Consider the following 19163-nt stretch of genomic DNA (forward strand, 5'->3'; position numbering starts at 1 on the left):
AATGGCCCCAACCCTTAGCCGGCCGCCCCCAGGAATCCTGGACATCTTTGGCACATTCCTCCCACTCTCCTGCCAGCATTAAAGGGCTGACAGAGCAATTACACGCATTAAACAGGCTGACCTCATGTGGTGAGGAATTTTAAACACCAGATGGGCAGGCTTATTAATAAGGGAGAGTCTGGGACTTACGCCGCTGGCTGCCATGGGAAGATGTGTGTCCTCCCTCCCTAGAATAAAATCCAGCTTCTTGGCAAAATGCAGGGGTAAGGCTTTTAATTTCATTTTCCCTTTTCCAAAAAAATAAAAATAAAAAAATCCAAAGAGAAAATGGGATAAAAGCCTCCCACCCTGCATTAAGCATTTAGGTCGAACAAATGCAAGCACGTGCTTGGGTGCAAATTCCAGGGAATGCAATGTTGAGAAAGAAGTGAACACTCATAGAATCGATGATCTTCTTGAGAAAAATACAGAAAGCAGCACCTCCAGCTTCTTCCGCCTATTTCTCTGACCTCCACCAACCCCGGGAGAGTGCTGCTCAGAAATAATGAATGCTCTCGGCCTGGTGAGCCTGTCACTTAGACACATCAGGCAGATTTCCAGCATTGGACCCTTTAATGTTCTTGGACCATTTTTCCCTCTGACAAATGTCAGCTGGAGGATAATCCCTACCTTGTCACAGGCCCACTTATCATGTGAATGCTCAGCATACTTGGTGACGATGTATTCCAATTTTTCAGGCAAGGAGAAACTGAAATGAGAAGGGAAAAAATCAAATTATAACCTTCTCAAGCACCTCAGCCACATGTGTGTGCTAAAAAGATGGCCAGAATCAACAATCAGCCATCGAAGCTGGATTTGATCAATCAGCTAACCCAAAGCTGAAGCTGGACCCTAGGTACGTGAAACTTTCTGAGCAGAAGGTATGGCAGACCTGACATACCCAGGTCCAATCAGGGGACCACTCTGCAGGAGGCTCTGCTGTGTAGGTGGCCTCCCTCCAGCTGTTATGGGTTCTTTTGGCTCCTGAAGAACCACTTTGGCTCCTGGGCGAGACCTGTGTAGGTTACACAGTGAGAACCCCTTCATCCAAAGACACTGGCCTGTTATCTTGTGGCCGCAATCTGGGAGTGGCAGGAGTGGTGGCTAGAGGACCAAATGTTACAAAAAACTGGGTGTCTACCTTTTTGGGCTCACCTTTGACTCACTTTTAAATACTAGAATTTTAGAAGTACACTAGACACCTGTTGTTTCCATTACTTTAGCAGTTTTTGTCCCTTTTGTTGGCCACAGCACCTCCCTTTTCCTGTAAGGAACAAATCCTACATTGCACACAGTCTTATGTGAACTGAGGTAGGCGGCTGACTGGGCCATTCAGACTCACTTTCTCAGGAATTTGAATCTTGAGTCAGGTGAGACCAGGGCAGCACACTCTTCAAGGGGGGTAAACCAATGGGGATGCCTGAAGACTGTCCACTTGGCCACTCTGTCCTGGTTTCTGCTCCTGCTGAGGCTGGGTTAGCCAGCCTTTCACTAGGTTCTGATAATGACCTCTGTTCCTTGCAATAAAGCCCCTTTCTGCTCACATTAGCCAGAGTTAGTCTCTATTACTCACATCATTTGAAGAACCACACTGATGTCAAGGTATATGCAAAGAAACCAGAACTCTCAAGTTAACATGGAACCACTCATCATTAGCACACAAATTGCTGGAGTATAGCATTGTCTCATTCTCCTATATAATAAAGAGATAATATGCAAATTGACCCTCACACTGTAACACCATCAGAAGATGGTGACGCGCACAGCGGGGGCAGGGCTGCTGGGCTGGGGCCGGCGGCCACTTCGAGCGGCTTCTGCTAGGGTTCCTGCGACCCCATGGGGGCGCGGGGGTCCCGGCATCCACTTCACGTGGCTTCTGCCGGGGTTTCAGCGGCTCTGTGTGCATGCTGCAGGGGCGGGGCCTGGCGGCTGCTCTGTGCAGCCCAGAGGCAGGACATCAGGGTGGCACTCCAGGACTCAGGGCCGTCCCGCAGTGTGCCGGCCACATAGGGTGGGACTCTGGGACTCGGGGTAGTCCCATGGTGAGGGGTCCCAGGTCTCACGTGATTTTGAGCGACGGGTCACTAGTAATATTTATAAAAGCATCACATTATTACACCATTTGTCATCTGTCAGCACACTTATATTTTCATTGAGCTCGATGGCTTACCCTGCCTCTTATCTCATCCTTATTGCAGGTTCAATTCTGTTTCCCACCATCCATTCAGCTCAATGCTCCATCTGATGGACTGTGTACTAATTGTTAACATATAACAGTTTTATATGTTATCAAAGCTGACAGCCCCAGGGAAGAGCTTAGGCTGTGGCTCTCATTTGAGAACTACTGCCACAAAACACAAGTCCGAGGAGCTGTATAGGATGTCTTCCTTTCCCTGCTCACTCTAAAGCCGGTTTGGAGCTCTTCTCTTAGAATGTACCTAGAGATGCCCCACAACACATAATCATAACTGGGGTGGACCCGCCACCAGCCAAAATTGAGCATGTTTCATCCATGGCCTAATCATCCCCCAGGAGAGATGCTGGAGAATCAGAGGGAGAAATTAAAGGTGATATTGTAGGATTGTAACCAAGTTTCAGCATGCCCTGGCATGGGGGAGAGCAGGGCCAGTCTCTCCGATAAAGACCCCATGCTGTTCTGCCGTCACACCCAAGCCTTGTCAGGGCTCAGCCGAGTGCTACTTCTGGAGCTGTTTTGATGTATGGTGCAATTAGAACTGTACAGGCCTAATTCAAAAAAAGTGAAGATTTTGCCAAAAAAACTCATTAATAAATTAATTGCCTCATTTGTCAGGGTGGTTCTTGCAATGTCGCAGATGACATTTATTTGTGGAGAGCATCCGTCTCATAATAAATAAACCAACCCCACCCTCTAAAACAAAAGCCTAGCATATAATCATATGGCATGAAATCGGATATGGATGGATTAATCCTTCAGGAATCGAGGGCAAGATCCAGTGCCTGATATGACTTGTAGTGTCAAGAGAAATGACAAAGTGTTGGCAGGAGGGAAGAAAAAGACTCTTATATTTCTTGCCACCTTCTGAAAGAGAAACACTGGCCACTGGACAAAACGTAAGACCAGCTTAGAGGTGGTCTGGACTCACTTCATGGTGTTGATCGGTTTGGGGTCAAAGTTGCCGTCTGCATCCACTGAGATCTGCTTCTCCAATGTGGCTGAGATCCTGGTATCTAAGTAATCAGGTGGCAAGGCCCCGGCGATAGCACTGAGACAAGGCAGGGCCATTCGGAAAAGATCTGGGTCATACTTCTGTGAGGAAAACCAAAGAGCATGTTGGTACAGAAACCAGACCCATGGCCATCAGGTGGAAGCATCCCCCAATTAGCTGAGAAAAGTACCATGCCCTCATTTGTCCAGGTCAACCAGCGTGGGGAACAGGGGAGCCCTTTAACACACTTGGTGGAAACCAGGGGTCCTTGGAGGATGACAGCACAGTCTACAAAGCCCTCCAGTCACCATTTGCTTCAAGTTGAAAAACGTTAAATCAAGATTTAAATCAGTATCTCCTAGGCCTGGCCAGGTGGCTCAGTTGGTTGGAGCGCCGTCCCATACACCAAAAGGTTGTGGGTTTGATTTCTGGTTAGGGCACATAGCTAGGCTTCAATCCCTAGTTGAGGTTGCCCTCGGGAGGCAACCAATTGATGCTTCTTTCTCATATCAATGTCTCTCTCTCTCTCTTTTCCCCTCTCTTAAAAACAAAAACATATCCTCGGGTGAGGATTTTTTTTTTAAAGCTGTATCTCATAAATAGTTAATTTTAAGAAAGGGTTAAACAGGTTCTAACTAGGCCAGAAATGTCTATAAACCTGCTTGCCGTAGAGGCGCGTAGAAACTGACCCAACCTGTAGCTGGAGAGGGCATAAGAAGCTGTGCTAGGCCGCAGTAGCTGATGTGGGCCATGTGTTGATATCACCAGCAGACTGCTCATAGCACATCCATTCTCTCTTGAACTGGCAAGGAAGGGATTCCAGTCAGATAACATGGGGTAGGGACAGCTTTGGATCTGCTTACACAGACCAAAGGACTACAGGAGTGAAGACAGCGTAAGTGCAGGTGAACACCTACACACACGTTCCAGATTTCTGTAAGAAAGCCAGACCTAAAGCCGATGACCTCGAAAATCTAAATAAACTGGCTTGGAGGACGTGGAAATTCTGAGTCGCAGCTGTGTTTCCATCAGGCAGTGTGGGAGGCTCTGGGTTCAGAGGCCCTCAGTTCTCCTCCCTAAACGAGTGGTTCTGAATAACCTCCCTCACTGTAGCTGAAGTCTCCTAGAATCCCACATCCTGACCTGAGCAGATGTCATGACTTCTCCTCTAGGCTGGACCTGGTGAAGACCGGCTAACAGGGGCCTCATGTCAGGAAAGGAGTGGCAGTGGGCTCAGTCACGGAGACTGAGGCCAGGAAGTGTTTTTGAGATTCACTCTGGTAGTAGCTCTTCCCTGTACTAGCTTTGTGTGTCTGGCAAGGTATTCAATTGCTCTGAGACTTTCCCTCACTTGTCAAAGGAGGGGTTAGGGGTGGGGGTAAGGATGAGTGTAACACAGTTGGGAAGTACTTGGCGCAGTATCTAGCACAGGGTGAAGCTGAACAGCGATTAGCCGTTATGATCTATAGCAGCTAGGGTCTCTGAGGGCTTCCCTTCCTGTTCGAGAAGCACCCCGTTACCTTGTGGGAGAGGGAGTCAAAAATCCCCCAGAAGAGCTTCTCCGTGAGGTGCAGCTCCTCCTCCACGGCCAGGCCATAGCTGCCCCACCCCGAGGGCAGGCAGTAATACTTCCAGCACTGCTCATAGTGGCTCGTCAGGAGCTGGCGGGTTCCAACAGGGCAGCACCAGTGGGGAGGGGTAGTGAAGATCCACAGGCATCAACAACGTGCAGGGGAGAATAAAACAGCAAGCAGCCATCAGGAGAGCGAAACGAACATGGAAACAGGTGGGCCATCTAGAGACAGGCCCTCAACCACCCCCGGTAATGGTCTGCTTTCCTGACTAATGAGCTCCAGCCAGAACTGAAGCCGCCTAATTAATTCATGTGCCTCCTAAGGTGCCCCTGGCAGTTACTGAAGAATGGATCACTATTTCCACTCAAATGAGAAAATTCTACACTCCGAAAGTAGTCACTGGGTGTTGTTCCAGTCAGTCAGGAGTAGGAAGAATTTCTTCTGAGACCTTTGCTTATGAATCTGGAAGGTGCTGGGTCATGCTGGTATGGGGAGGGGACTGTGAGTCTGAAGATTTTTCTCTAGATTGCTTACTTACTGCCCATGACTTCCTTCTCTTTCACTCCATCTGATGGCCCTGCGTGTAACAACAGTTTCACATATGGCCAGCAGAGGGCAGAAGTACACTGCCAATGTTCCCATCCCAGCAGGTGGGATCCACATCCTCTAAGAGGGGAAAGGTAGGGGTTTTGGAGTTGGGTGAAAAAGGTGGACAGATTAAGAAAACAAACAAACAAACCAAAATTCATAGACACAGACAACAGAAGGAAAGGGGGTTGGGGGAAGGTAGAAGAGGGTATAGGGAGTGTAAATAGTGATGGAAGGAGACTTGACTTGGGGCGGTGAACACACAATACACAGATGATGTGTTATAGAATTGTACACCTGAAACCCACATAATATTATTAACCAATGCCACTCCAATACAGTCAATAAAAAATCCCTGATCTAAGAAGTAAAAGTGGGCTTACTGAGGACTATTTATAGGCTCCTCTGTGGGAGCCAGAATCTCGCTGACAGTCAGGCCTGCTGAGGAAACAAGGCCAGCGTGAACTGCGAGAACCCTGGCTTTCCGCCAAGGTGCTTTCTGAGATCAGAACTGGGGCGGTTAGGGTTGGAGAGACAAATGAGCCCTTGGGGGGCGGTGGAATCTCTGACAGCGAACAAGCTGCTCTCTGCTGGTGTGGAGAGAGAGGACTGAACTAAAGGCTCCTGGGAATTCTGTTTAATCTTAGTAAAATGCTTCTTGAAATCCTCGCTTGTACTATTTCTGAAAAAAGAAATAATTTTGTTAAAATCACCAGGCAGAATATTTGGTGATGGCTGACACCTTTGAAAATGCTATATCGCAGATGTCACAAAGGGAAAAGAGCAAAAAACCAGCCACCCTCTTGTGTGGGGGGTGATTCCGACGACCACCCCCTCCCCCAGACTCAGATGCTCACAGTGCTAGTGATAAAATGTTTGTAATTTATGAGAAATTCAGGAATGAGGAAACAAAAAACAAACAAAAAAAAAGAAAGAAAGAAAGAAAGGAAGAAAGAAAGAAAGAAAAGGGAAGGCTCTGTGGCCTTCCTTTTCATCAGCAAAGAAAAAGAAGTAAAAAAAAAAGCGGGGTTGGGGGAGGGATCTGTTATAAAAGAAAAAACACAAAATAGTATGGAAGAGAAAAGGGACACTTTAGTTGCTGTACTTAAATGAATAATCACAAGCCTTCACAGGTTTTTGAGGCTGAAAATACTCTGAAAGCCTAATTAGGGCGGGAAGGCACAAAACCCAAGTTGCTTCACTAACCTCTGCTAAGTCACAAGAACTTGGTGGAAAGCCAACCCAGAAAACTGGAGCAGTTAATGAATCGGGAAGTCTCCTCCACCAGAGACGCTCAGGGAAGGCTTCATTTTGTAGGTTGCATCTTATTAGCTCTCAAAGGAGTGAAGCCCCTTTAGCATGTATTTTGCTCCCAAATCGAGAGGACATCCTGTTCTACAAGGCAAGTGTCCTGTGCCATGGACTGTATTTCTGTCACAAGCGCGAGGCTTACCTTCAGGGGCATTTTGCAGTATTCATTGAGCTGGGGCACATCAAAAACAAGGCGTCGCAGGAGCTGCTGTAACATGGAAGGCCTCAGGTGACTGCAGCACGGAATAGGAAGAACAGGATAAAGAAAATAAGAACGAATACAAGAAACACGCAGCAATAACCATCTATTAGAACGAAGCCTCAAAACAATCAGCTCCTAAAAGACAAGCTCTTGTAAAGCACAGCCCATGATAAAACACTTCAAAGACAGAGTATAGGTAGATACAGAAAGAGGAACATGTGGCTAATAAATTGAGGTACCTAAGGTTAAAGTCCAATCACCAGGTGAAAGGATGTTCTAGGGTTTATGCACATTCAAAGTCCAGCCACTGTAACAGGAAGAAGAGGCAGGTACTTTTATTCTATAAGGACCCCAAGTCCTCCTGAGCTCTGCAGAGGGAGAAGCTGGAGTTGACGAGCTGCATAGGTGGAATCTGAGGCCACCTACTGGCATGATCTGGAGGGAAGTTTAAGGCCCCCTGAGTTATTATCTGATCTTTGAAATTCTCATTATTGGAATAATTTCTTTGGACTAAGTCTCCATCCTAAAAACACTCCTTTAAACAGCAAAGACACTAACTAATTAGGGAATGATTTATACAATTATTAAAGAGTTTATGGCCTTGGCATTGGATGCAGGTGAATTCTGAGATAGAGGAAGGAGAGATAAGCAAGTTTGATTTAGCCTTTATTTTCAGATTGCCAAACTTTTAAATCTTTTTTTTTAGATTTAAATAATTATTTTGCAATTATAATTGACATACAATATTATAAGAGTTTCAGGTGTATAACATAATGACTAGACATTTATATAACTTATAAAGTGATCACCTTAAGTCTAGTACCCATCTGGCACCATCATATTACTGAGTATATTCCCTATGCTATACTTTACATACCTGAAAGTCTTCTGTAACTGCCGATTTGTACTTCTTAATCCCTTCGCCTTTTCCACCCAACAGCCATCAGTCAGTTTACTGTCCATATCTATGAGTCTGTTTCTCTTTTGTTTGTTCATTCTTTTTTGATTCCACAGATAAGTGAAATAATATGGTATTTTTTTTCTCTGTTTGACTTATTTCACTTAGTGTGATACACTTTAGGATCCATGTTGTCCCAAATTAGATTACCAAGTTTTAAAAAAATCTAGTGGAATCTCTGGATTCTCTGCAGAGAAAAGCATGTGCATATAATACACACGATCTGCCAGAGAAGGTCAGTTTGTGAAGCCATGAATTCCTTCCACAGATGCCTAAGAACCATGAAGGTCAAGTTAGTCACTTTGAGGGTAAAGAGCTGGGATGTCGGGAAGGAAAGCCTCAGAAGCATCTACAAGGAAGATCGATGGGAACAGAGATGGACAATAAAACTTATGTGTTCCATAACTTTTCCTAGAGCTGCTCTGTTGATAAAAAACCCTAGAGTGAAAGGGGTCAGTCAAAATACACAGCCAGTCAATGGCCTTGTAGCTGACTCTAGTAGTTATGATGTAAAATTCCTCAACTTTCACATTATTGTTTAGTGGATTAGGAATATCACTTAAGATTGACCAACTTGAATAAAATCAAGGCATGAAATAAATCTCTAATTCTATTAATTCCTGACTTATTAAAAATAAACAAGTTAAATTCAACCAGCTCGTCACTGTATCTAGAGCTCACGTGGGCCAAGAGGAGGGTGGAAGACCCTCTGAGTGTGGTAATAGGGCTGTTAGCTACATTTTCAGTTTGATGTAAGAGTCTAATTTCCCCAAGGTCTGATTTTTTAGAAGCATTTGCAGCTGATATCAGTCTCACCAACATGGTTTTAATACCAGGAAGTAGCTTATGCTGGGAGACAGGGCTCCTTGATTAGCCTGGTTTCTAAGACACCTGCTGAGCTCAGATCTAGAAAAAGGCAGAGCAAGATCTGCAGCTGCTCCTGATACAGTTACCAGCCAATTACAGAATCAATGGTGATAGGATTTCTAGTGTGTAAACTCATTATTTATTCCCTTGCCACCATTGAGAAGAACAGCAGAGCCCCATCTACACAAGTAACTGGGCCATTACTCTTCCGTTGGGAGTGGCAGAGTGGAAACCCAGGCACCCTACTGATTCCTAGAGGCCTGTAAGTGCATCTACCCAGCTTTTTCTCTTTCAAGACCGAAAAATTCTATGACTATAATTCTCTTCCAGTTACAATAATCTTGGAATGAGAATGAAATCGTTTCAGAGTATAGGCCCTGATTTTGGTGGAGGAGCTCAGAGAGAAATCTCTTTTATGCGGCCTCGGGGGAGGCCCTTCCCTCCTGGCCTCGTCCCTCTCTCCATCCATCCTCTGCCCTCTAGTCCACATCCTGGGCAAATGGTACTGAGCAAGGACACGCTAGTCCCCTGAAGTAGTTAAAGCCTGTAGGCCAGATGATAGAAAGACAGCAGATATAGCTTAATTTTAATAAAGCATTTAAATAGGAGAAACTTTATTATATTTAAAATCTAAGTGTGATACTGCTTTTTAGTTTGATGTTCTAAAGAACCAATTGACTGTTTTTTTTTCTAGGTGACCCTAGCCCCTCAATACATGGTCATCCCTTGTGTGATTAGGAAACAGCTTATTCAACAAGAATAGGGACCATACCTGGTCTGTGGGTTCTGTCTCCAGGACAACCTAAAGCAGAGGTTATCAACCTTGGCTGCATTATGGAATCACCTGGGAGCTTCAAAGGCTAGATGTCTGGGTCCCAACCCTAAAGGTTGGATTTGGGGGTGGAGGTGTGACCTGGGGACTGGGATATTAACCTAGTATTGCCCCAGGCAATTCTCATATGCAGTGGAGGTGGAAAACTGGCTTAAAGCAGGAGACCTGGTCCTGGGACCAGTGGCCACCAGACCCAATGGAGTTTCCTGAGGACCCACAGCTCTTGGGTAGAGTTAACTTTCTATTCTTGGTGGCTCTGATGTCTGTGTGCAGTGTGTCCTTACTTCCCACTGGGACTTCTTCTCTTTGCTCCCAGGCCCTGAGGAGGTGGGCTGCTTTGATTCACTCTTACGGTCTGGCCTCTTTGTGAAGGTCCACTCAGAGGGAAAGCCTGCTTCTAGCTCTGTCTTAGGAACTAAAACAGTAGTTCTTAATCTGAATACTTCAGGCCTGAAAGACAGTCTCATCTCCTGGTCCACCAACCCTATGGGATAGAGCCTGAGCAGTGCCCCCCGCCCTCCTCACAGGGATCAAAAAGAGCCTGGGGCAAATAGGGGGATGTTTGGGGTAGGGTTGGTGTATGACAAAGGCCTGGAAGCTTCCTCAGACTGGATTCTTGTTTTTAGATTGTAATACAATTGAATGCAGCTGACATGGGTACATACACACAGGTGACATGGATGCGTATGCAGAGGTGAAACACATGGGAGGGGGTACTTACTTGCAAATGGCAAGCAAACATTCTTCTATGGTGTCCCTCTGAGCTTTGGTGAGGGAACGTCCCTTGGACAGCCTGTATATTGTCTGCAGTGTTGAATCGATCAAAGAGGTGTAGTGCTCCGTTCCAGCAAAGAGAGGGGCACACCTTGTGAGGAGCGGGAGCACAGCAGAACATATGTACCTATTTAGCGCCAGTGCAGCCTCTGTGGTGCTTAGAGACACCTAGGAAAGGGTGTTGGGACACTGGTTAATCTCTGGAAAGAGCAAGGCTTCTTACCCCGTGTACCCAGCGCCCATCTAGTGGGCCAGGAAACACACACATATCTATCTACATATCACAGCAACAAAGTGAACAACTTTGTACCTTCTCAGCAGACTGATTTCTCTTTTGCATTTTAAATGAAAATAAAAGTCCTGCTAAAAATAAACAAACAGAAGAAAGCAAAGGCTGGCTGATCCACAAGTATCCGGCCTCCTCCAAGAATTCCAAACTCTTCAAATCAGGTGACGGCCAATCTAACCCAAACCCTTGATATTTGCAAAGTTCAACTACATTATTATCCAATTCTAGCTCTTTTTTTTTTTTATCACTTTAGGGAAACTCCTCTAGTGATTCTGAGATTAATAGTTGGGTGGAGGCCTCAGGAGCTCTCAAACTCACTGGTTTTGCAGACAGTGGAGGAGCTCTGACCCCTGTCACTTAATTTATGAACAATTCATAACCTGATAAATGACATGAGGGCAGACCTCAGGAGAATAAGTGTCCAAGGAGTAGAAATGTAGGACCTTCTCTAAAATGGTGTAATTCTCACACACAGTGTTCTCTCTTGTTCACTTAGACTGGATTCAGGGAGGGCTCACTTAGTGACATGAAATTTAGCAAAAGCATATTTAACTATCATCTTCAAAAATTTAAAAAAAACCTGGAGATATGCAGAGATGAAATATTACCATTATTTTCTGTGATCATTGCAGTAATTATATTTGTAACTTGTGATTTGATAAACTGTACACATTCCTGGCGTTCCTCTTAATTATCAGAAGTTTGTCTCCTAGAAGCTTGAGTAATCATACTGAAAGAGCTAATCTTTCACATTTATCACTTTAACAGAGTTGTTAAAATGAGGAAGGACAGAGCTTTTATTATAGTGTCTTAAAAGTTTTCAGAAAAGAATGCATGAAAACGTGTGTGCTGAGGAACTGAATAGAAAATTTCTTTTGTAGATGGTGCTGAGGTAAGCATGTGATCTGGACACCAAATGCTAGAATAGCATTTACTATTTATTTGATCTATAAAAAAATCAAATGCTTTGATCAGGAACCTTAGGAATGCTCCACAAGTTTAAAAAATTATTATACTTAAATTATATTATATAGAGAGAAAGCTGAACACAAAAGAAGCTGTCAGAAGCATTGTTGTAATTATCCAAAAGGATCACATGCCCCGAACGCCTTCATGGTTCTACCATCTCTTAATCCCAAGCCAGAGACAGGGGTGGAGCTCTCATTCATATTGGGGACTGTACTGCTTCCAGTTCCAGGTCACCTCACCTATTTCTCAGCAGCCATTCCAATGGAATCCATTCCAGCTAAGGTATTGGCCACCTGACACCCATAACAAAACTTAGACTGCTATCTCTGTTAGACACTAGGTGTGGAGCCTTTGAGAAACTTGATGACTGATCAAGAAGACATGCTTCAGGCTCTTTAAAAACAAGCCTAAACTGGTAAAATGTTCTTAGACTTAAGCTGATTTAATTTCTTTTCTCCTTGGACCCAGTACTCCTGGTGCACGGTGTTTCTGCTTAGTCCTGACCTGGGGCATCAGGCATCTAAGCTCTTTAACTCCTGGGGCCTCCTGTCTTGCTGTCTGTTGATATTGGATGGCTCTACCCCACACTTGACTGCCAAACTTGGATTTTCCCATGGCCTCTTGTACTGACTCTGTCATGTTCTGAGCTCCAGACTATCCTGACTGATGGCCAGTGCATTCAGCCTCAGGTGTGACATGGGAAGAGTATTTCCAGCCTCTAATGCTGCCAACCAGCCCTTTTCATAAGCAACAGCCATACTTTTCACATGAGGGTGATTTTGTCTTGCAGGAAACATTTGGTGAAATCTAGAATTAGTCTGGGGGGTAGCAGGTAGAGGCCCTGATGCTGCTAAACACCCTTAATTCACAGGATTCCCCATCCACAACAAACAGTGCTGATGTTGAGAAACTTTGGAATAGAGAGAACTGGATTGAGTATCTGAGGTCATGTTTACATGCATTCAAGTCTCTGGCCAATAAATTAAGAACTTCCATTACTTGGTGCCTATGTTTTCTTATCCTTTAAAGCACACTACTAATATGTAATCAGCAAGTAGATTAAAAAGTGCTCACTTCTAAATCCAGTATTACTAATTTATTTACAATGATGGGAATTTTTTTTTTCTTATTTTAGTCACTTACTGTATCGAGAGAGGCAGAGGCTCTTAAATCAGGTAAAAATCCAACCTCTAGCAGGTGGAGCAGAAAAGTTTGATCCTTAATACCATAGACACGGTCCAAGAAGAGCACCATGGAGGCCTTGTGGTCAGGGCAGAAGCTGGCAGCCATATCGGGCTCGCTGACAGACCCATCTGAAAGACACGCAGAGAATGTAATTTCCCCTCTTTTATTTTAACAGTCACAAAGGCAACACAGAGTTTGTCTATGACTTGTTCTACTAACAGGCAACAGGAATTTTGGAAAAAATACAAAATTGTGCTGAGTCCAGCTTATACTGGCTTGGAAGAGCTGATTATTAAACTTTTAGGAATTTTGTGAGCCAGTTGTCAGACATGCTCATTATTATTTCTTCAAATAGGTTTTCTATTCCTTGCTCAGTTTCCTCTCCTTTTGGTATCCCTATTATCTGAATGTTGTTTCGTTTTGTGTTGTCCCAAAGCTCCCTTAGGTTCTCCTCCTGCTTTTTAAGTTTTTTTTTTTCCCCCCAGTGATTGCTCTACTTGGGTGTTTTTTTCTATCTTGTCTTTTAGCACGCTGATGCAGTCCTCAGCTTCTTCTAGTTTACTGTTGATACTTTCTATGGTGTTCTTTATTGCTGCTATGTCATTCTTCATTTTCTATTGGTTCTTCTTCATGTCTTCTTGAGTCTTACAAATGTTGTTGAATTTGTCTTCCATTCTTTTCAGAGGCCTTATAACCATTGCTCTGAATTCTTTCTCTGACAAATTGCTTGCCTCCATTTCATTTACTTCCTTTTCTGGTGATTGCTTTTCTTTCGTACTGGGGTTGTTTCTTTGTCTTCCAATTTTTGCTGTTCTTTGTGGTTATTTCTATGTATTAGATCAAACTTCTATGTCACCCAGATTTTTTTGAGTTTGTCTTATATAGTCGATGTTTTGTGGGACTCAGTGGTGCAATCTTTCAGGTCTTCTGGGCTGCGTATTCTAGGGAGGGCCTCTACTTGGGATATTTGGGTTCTCTTGGTGTATTTGGGTCTTGAGTGTCCCGTTCATGGATGGAGTCTCCTCTAGGGTGTCTGGTTATGTGGCTCACTCTCTACCATGTTGACCGAACAGCACAAAATACAACTCAACAAGACATGATCCAAAGGGAACAAAACATGAATGTACTCATGACACCAATAAACCCAATAAAAGTAAACATCAGAGAAAAGGGAATTAGGAGAGAGAAAAGAGAGCAACAATGATATTGAGAAAATGAAAAAATGTAAGATTGAAAAGAAAAAAAAATGTAGGGGAAAAATATACATATATGGGCAGAAAAAACCAAGAAAATCAAACAGATAAACCAAAAAATGCAAACAACAAACACCCAGAACAAAGGAGGGGGGGGGGCAGAATCTGTAGAGGCAGAGCTTATATCCAGGTTAAGGAATTGAATGAATAAGGGAATGGCCATGGTTCAGTATAGAGGAGGTAGAAAGAGAATTAACTGATAAGAAGAAAATTAAAACACAAAATAATCAATAAATAAAAAATAAAAAGATAAAACATTTTTAAAAAAATTTGTCTATCTATATATTCATCTATTTTGGAAAAGGAGTATAGAGGAGAGAACAGATAGACTTGAGTTTAGTAAGTGAAACTAATTAAGCATTTAGGAGAAGAAGAGAGCAAGAGATGAGAGGAAAAACAAAAGCATAAAAAATTGGCTAGCAAAGAAAGAGAAAAGAGAAGGGTGCATGGACTTGGAGCAGGAAAGAAGAAATTAGATATATGAGTAAGCCATAGTAGTGTGCACAATAAAATGCTTAGAAAATATATATGAGTAAGTCAACAGAGACTACAATAATAATAACACGTCAATAAAACAGATAAAGAAGATCAATTTTTAACAAGGGGTAAAAAGAAAGGAGAGAGAAAAACATTCTCCAGGTGTCCTCTGTCCTTTCCAGCCACAGATTGTCTCACCAGGTGTGTTTAATTTGCCAATTTTGGGTAGATGTTATTTGATTTATTTGTTCCTTCAATCTGCTCTGTGAGAAGACACAGGACACATCCACCTATTTGGCCACCATTTTGACTCCCCCTTGACATGTTCATTATTAAAATAAAATTTACAATTAAGTCAATTATATATAAAAAAGGTAACAAATACTCAAAATTCATTACTTCCTAATTATTCTCTTGAGGTTATTTATATCTATTGTATTTGTATGTTGGAATTACAATACAATGGTGTGCTATGTGCCAACTCTCTGCTCAGTGACATCACAGTGGTAACTTGAAATCGTCCATGGAGAGTGTATACATCACAGAAATGGGAAAATGCCAGGAGTCAGGGCTTGACTTTACTGTTTTATTGATTGAAGACATAAGAAAGGGAGGGAGAAAATGTAAGGCAGAATAAATTTAAAAGTCTGTCATATCTATAGCTATTACATCATAAGTAGCAGCCAACTGAGGAAATCTTCCAGTATTTTAAAACTATTATCTGATTTAGGTGAAATTTAGATCAGATCATCCAATAATTCTAACCTCATCTTAATGAAGAAGTTCAAAGGTGAAATGGGGAATACCATGAAGAAAATAAAAATTGCTTGACTTGGAGAATAAAGACAGGATTTTGAAATATGATAACAAAGAAAAACAGTCTTCCTCCTACACAGCCCTTAAATGATGAATCTCTAGTCAGAGCATATTTAAATACCATACTTCATGAGGCACCTTGAGAGCCACAAAGATTTCGTGCTATTTGGCCTAGAACCTCATTTAGCCCAGTGATCATTGCAGGGGACCGGGAGTGCCAGGAGGGGAGGGACATTCTGGACTGGAAGCCGCCTGCTTCTCTTCTGAGCACTAGGGGAGCTGGATCTGAGTTAACCTGGTGTGCTGAGAAACATTATTTTTGTGGTGTATCAGTAAGTGTTTTGTGCTCAAAAAGTTTGGGAAAAACTGAGTTCAACATTTTTTTTTTTTTTATCATGCATGTTCTCAGAGACTCTATAATCCAATGTGCTTGAGGAAGTTTTATAAAAATATGATATTTTTGAGAGTGATGTCACAACAATTGAGGAGTAGGAGATCCCAGTCTCTGTACCCTACAAAGAGCAACAATTAAACAGCCACCCATGAACAGAAATAGCACTGGTAGAGCTCAGGAGTCCACTTAAGAAGCTTCAGCAATCCAGTGGAACAAAACACCTGAGAATAACCGTCCAAAACGGGAAGGAAGAGCAGAGCAGCTTTATCTTGTCTGCATCATCCCATGCCCCAGGCAGCACTGCTCAATGCCAAGAGCAAATGCCTCAGCGAGCAAGAGATCTCTGTGCTGGAAAAGGGGCGAGCGGAGGGGGAGCAATCAGCTCCTCCAACCTATTGGGGCACTACATGAAGGACCCACTTTGCTTTCATACTTGGTGAAAATCTGTCTTGTTACTAAAAATATCGCTGGACTTTCTGACTGTTCTCACTGTTTTCATTTGTGAGTATATAGAGGTTAATATATAGGGCAGAGGACAGATGTAAGTTCAACAAGACTGACACTTGACTCAGTCCAAATAACTAACAATTACAATATCTTGTTTAATCAAAAGCTATATAGGACACACCTCGCCTTTCAGCACCTATCAGAAACTTATGAGAACTTTTCTCAGCTTGTCTTGTTTTGTACATGACAATTTAGTTCCAGATATATCTCATCTCCAAACATTCATCCACCAGATTGCTCCAGAAACACCAGGCTGAATGAAAGAAATCTTTTCCTTCAACTGTATCCTTTAATGAACTTGAGCCCTTTTGCACAGCTGAAGAGTTTATAATGGCAGAAAATGCTATAACAGCAGGTTACAAGTCAATCCTACGACTTCATTAAAACTGTTGTCATTTAATATTAAATTAGGTCAGAATGTGTAAACATTTTTCAATATGGTTGATTAGGTTTGGAAAACTATTGTACCTAAGAGCCCTCTTTGTAGCTAAGCAATCTTCTTGAAGTATAGCAAAGTCTGACAGGCAGAATAGCTGGAGGCACGTTTAAATCCACAAGTACAAATGATTTACTCTGCTGGCAATTATGTAAAAAATAAAATAATTAATGGCAATTGTACTTACTAAATGGAGCTAGTCTGTTTCTTATTAACAGGCTTGTTTGTACTAAAAAATAACATCATCACCTTGAACAAGACCTTTAAAACACTGAATATTCACAGGGAGCAGAAGCAGATGGGGTCTACTTCAGACTATCTGGAATTCTCCGCCAGTTATGTCCATTCTTCTGTAATTTAAGTACAGCATTTAACACAGTAAGCTGATGTTAGAGATGGTTAAGAATAAGAAAGATGGTTAAGAATAAGAAAGATAGGCTACTTGTATCAGCCACACAGCAGGAGCCAAGGTAATCCCTGGTGACCTGCTCTGCAGAGAACCTCAGCAGCTTTGGTCACTGACTAAACCAACAGCCACCACAGCCACCACAAAACCCTGGCACATTTCACAGGTTTTCCATGTTTTCAGATGCCCAGATTCCCAAATCTCCCTTCACTCCCACCCGTCTCATTGCTAGAACCCAAGATCTGAACTGGCAGCCTCTGCTGCTGTGTAACTTCAAGATGCCAGCTTAGATCCCTGCAGCAGATACCTGAGTTGACAAGACATCACCCCTCCCCCAAGACCCAAAGCTGCTACACACCCCTGCACTTGGCATCCTGCTTCACTACACCTGGGGTCACAGCACACTCCAAAGTGCCCCACCCACAGGTGAAGGTTTTTCCTTACCAAAGTCAGTCCATGAAGTCTGGAAGAGATGACTGATTTTTCAAATGTGCAGATAACTATGCAAAGCTAAAGGTATCACAAAAAATAAGGAAACATGACACCACAAAGGGACACAATAAACTTCTTGTAACTGACCCTAAAGAAATGAAAATATATGAATTGCCTGATAATTTCAAATGATTATTTAAATGCTCAGAGAGCTACAGGAGAACACAGAAAAGCAATTTAAAGAAACCAGGAAAACAATATGAGAACAAAATGAGAAATTCAACAAAGAGATAGAAAATATAAAAGCATAAAAACAACTAAAAATTTTGGAACTGAAGAATATAATGATTGAATGAATGAATTCAATAGAACACTTTGACAGCACACGAATAAGCAGAAAAATCAGTAAACTGAAAGAAAGATCATTTAAAATTATTCAGTAAGAGGAACAAAAATAAAAAATGAAAAGGAATGAAAAAATACTAATGGGAAACTATTAAGAAAAACAATCTACACATCATTGAAGTCCCAGAGGGGAAGAAAGGGAAAAGAGATAAAAAGCTTAAAAAATAATTACTGAGAACTTCTCAAATCTGGAGAGATATGTGATGTCTAAGTACATGAAGGGAATAAGTCACCCCCAAATTTCAACCCCAAATGATCTTCTCCAAGATACACTATAATAAAACTGTCTAAAATCAAAGACAAAGAAAGAATTTTAAAAGCAGCAGGAGAAAAAATATTTTTTTTATACAAGGGAAGCTCCTCTTTATAAGACTATGAGCATATTTCTCAGCAGAAACCTGCATATTAGGAGAGAGTTGGATGATGCATTCAAAGTGATGAAAGAGAAAAACTCCAACCAAGAATATTTGAACCAACAGAGTTGGTCCCTTACATAAAATGATATATAACAATGCATACAGTTAGCCATCCCCATCTACAGATTTCCAACTGTAGATAAAAAATACTGTCTTTGATCCATGGTTGGTTGGATCCATGGATGCAAAAGCAATGGATACAGAGGACCAATTATACATTTATTGAAAAAAAATCCATGTATATGTAGATTCAGACAGTTCATACCTGTCTTGTTCAAGGGTCAACTGTATATGAAAAATTTCTTTAGGAAATACTAGCATACCAGTAAAAGGATCATGTACCAGGATCAAGTGGGATTCATCCCTTGCATGCAAGGATGGTTCAATATACACAAATCAATAAATGTGACATATCACATTAATAGGATGAAAGACAAAAATCATATGATCATTTAACCAGTTACAAAAAAGCATTTGATAAAATTCAACATCTTTTCATGATAAAAATTCTCAACTATCTGGGTATAGAAGAAACATACTTCAACATAATAAAAGCCATATAGACAAACCCACAACTAGCATTCTCAATTTTGAAAAACTGAAAGCTTATCTCTAGGATTAGAGTCAAGGCAGGGGTGCCCACTATTACCATTCCTATTCAACATAGTACTGGAAATCCTAGTTAGTGCAATTAGGTAAGAAAAAGAAATAAAAGGCATCTAAATTTAAAAGTAAAAATATCTCTGATGATGACATGACCTTGTATATTGAAAATTCTAAAGTCTCCACCAATAATTGTTAGGACAAATAAGCAAATTAAGTAAAGTTTCAGGATACAAAGCCAA

At 42.2% G+C, this 19163-nt stretch overlaps 1 protein-coding gene across 1 annotated transcript in view; it reads right to left on the bottom strand.

The window, feature by feature from the left end:
* RYR3 (ryanodine receptor 3) overlaps positions 1-19163 on the bottom strand; it is a 370839-nt gene that overhangs the window by 97894 nt on the left and 253782 nt on the right. Inside the window, exons 47-52 of the mRNA XM_036346438.1 lie at positions 12735-12904; positions 10281-10501; positions 6843-6933; positions 4748-4888; positions 3165-3328; positions 670-748 (exon numbers count right to left, since the gene is read on the bottom strand). Of these exons, the coding sequence (XP_036202331.1) occupies positions 670-748; positions 3165-3328; positions 4748-4888; positions 6843-6933; positions 10281-10501; positions 12735-12904 (866 nt within the window). The remainder of the gene's footprint in view (positions 1-669; positions 749-3164; positions 3329-4747; positions 4889-6842; positions 6934-10280; positions 10502-12734; positions 12905-19163) is intronic.

The sequence above is a fragment of the Myotis myotis genome, unplaced genomic scaffold (assembly GCF_014108235.1).
Source record: "Myotis myotis isolate mMyoMyo1 unplaced genomic scaffold, mMyoMyo1.p scaffold_m19_p_1, whole genome shotgun sequence".
Classification (NCBI taxonomy): Eukaryota; Metazoa; Chordata; class Mammalia; order Chiroptera; family Vespertilionidae; genus Myotis; species Myotis myotis.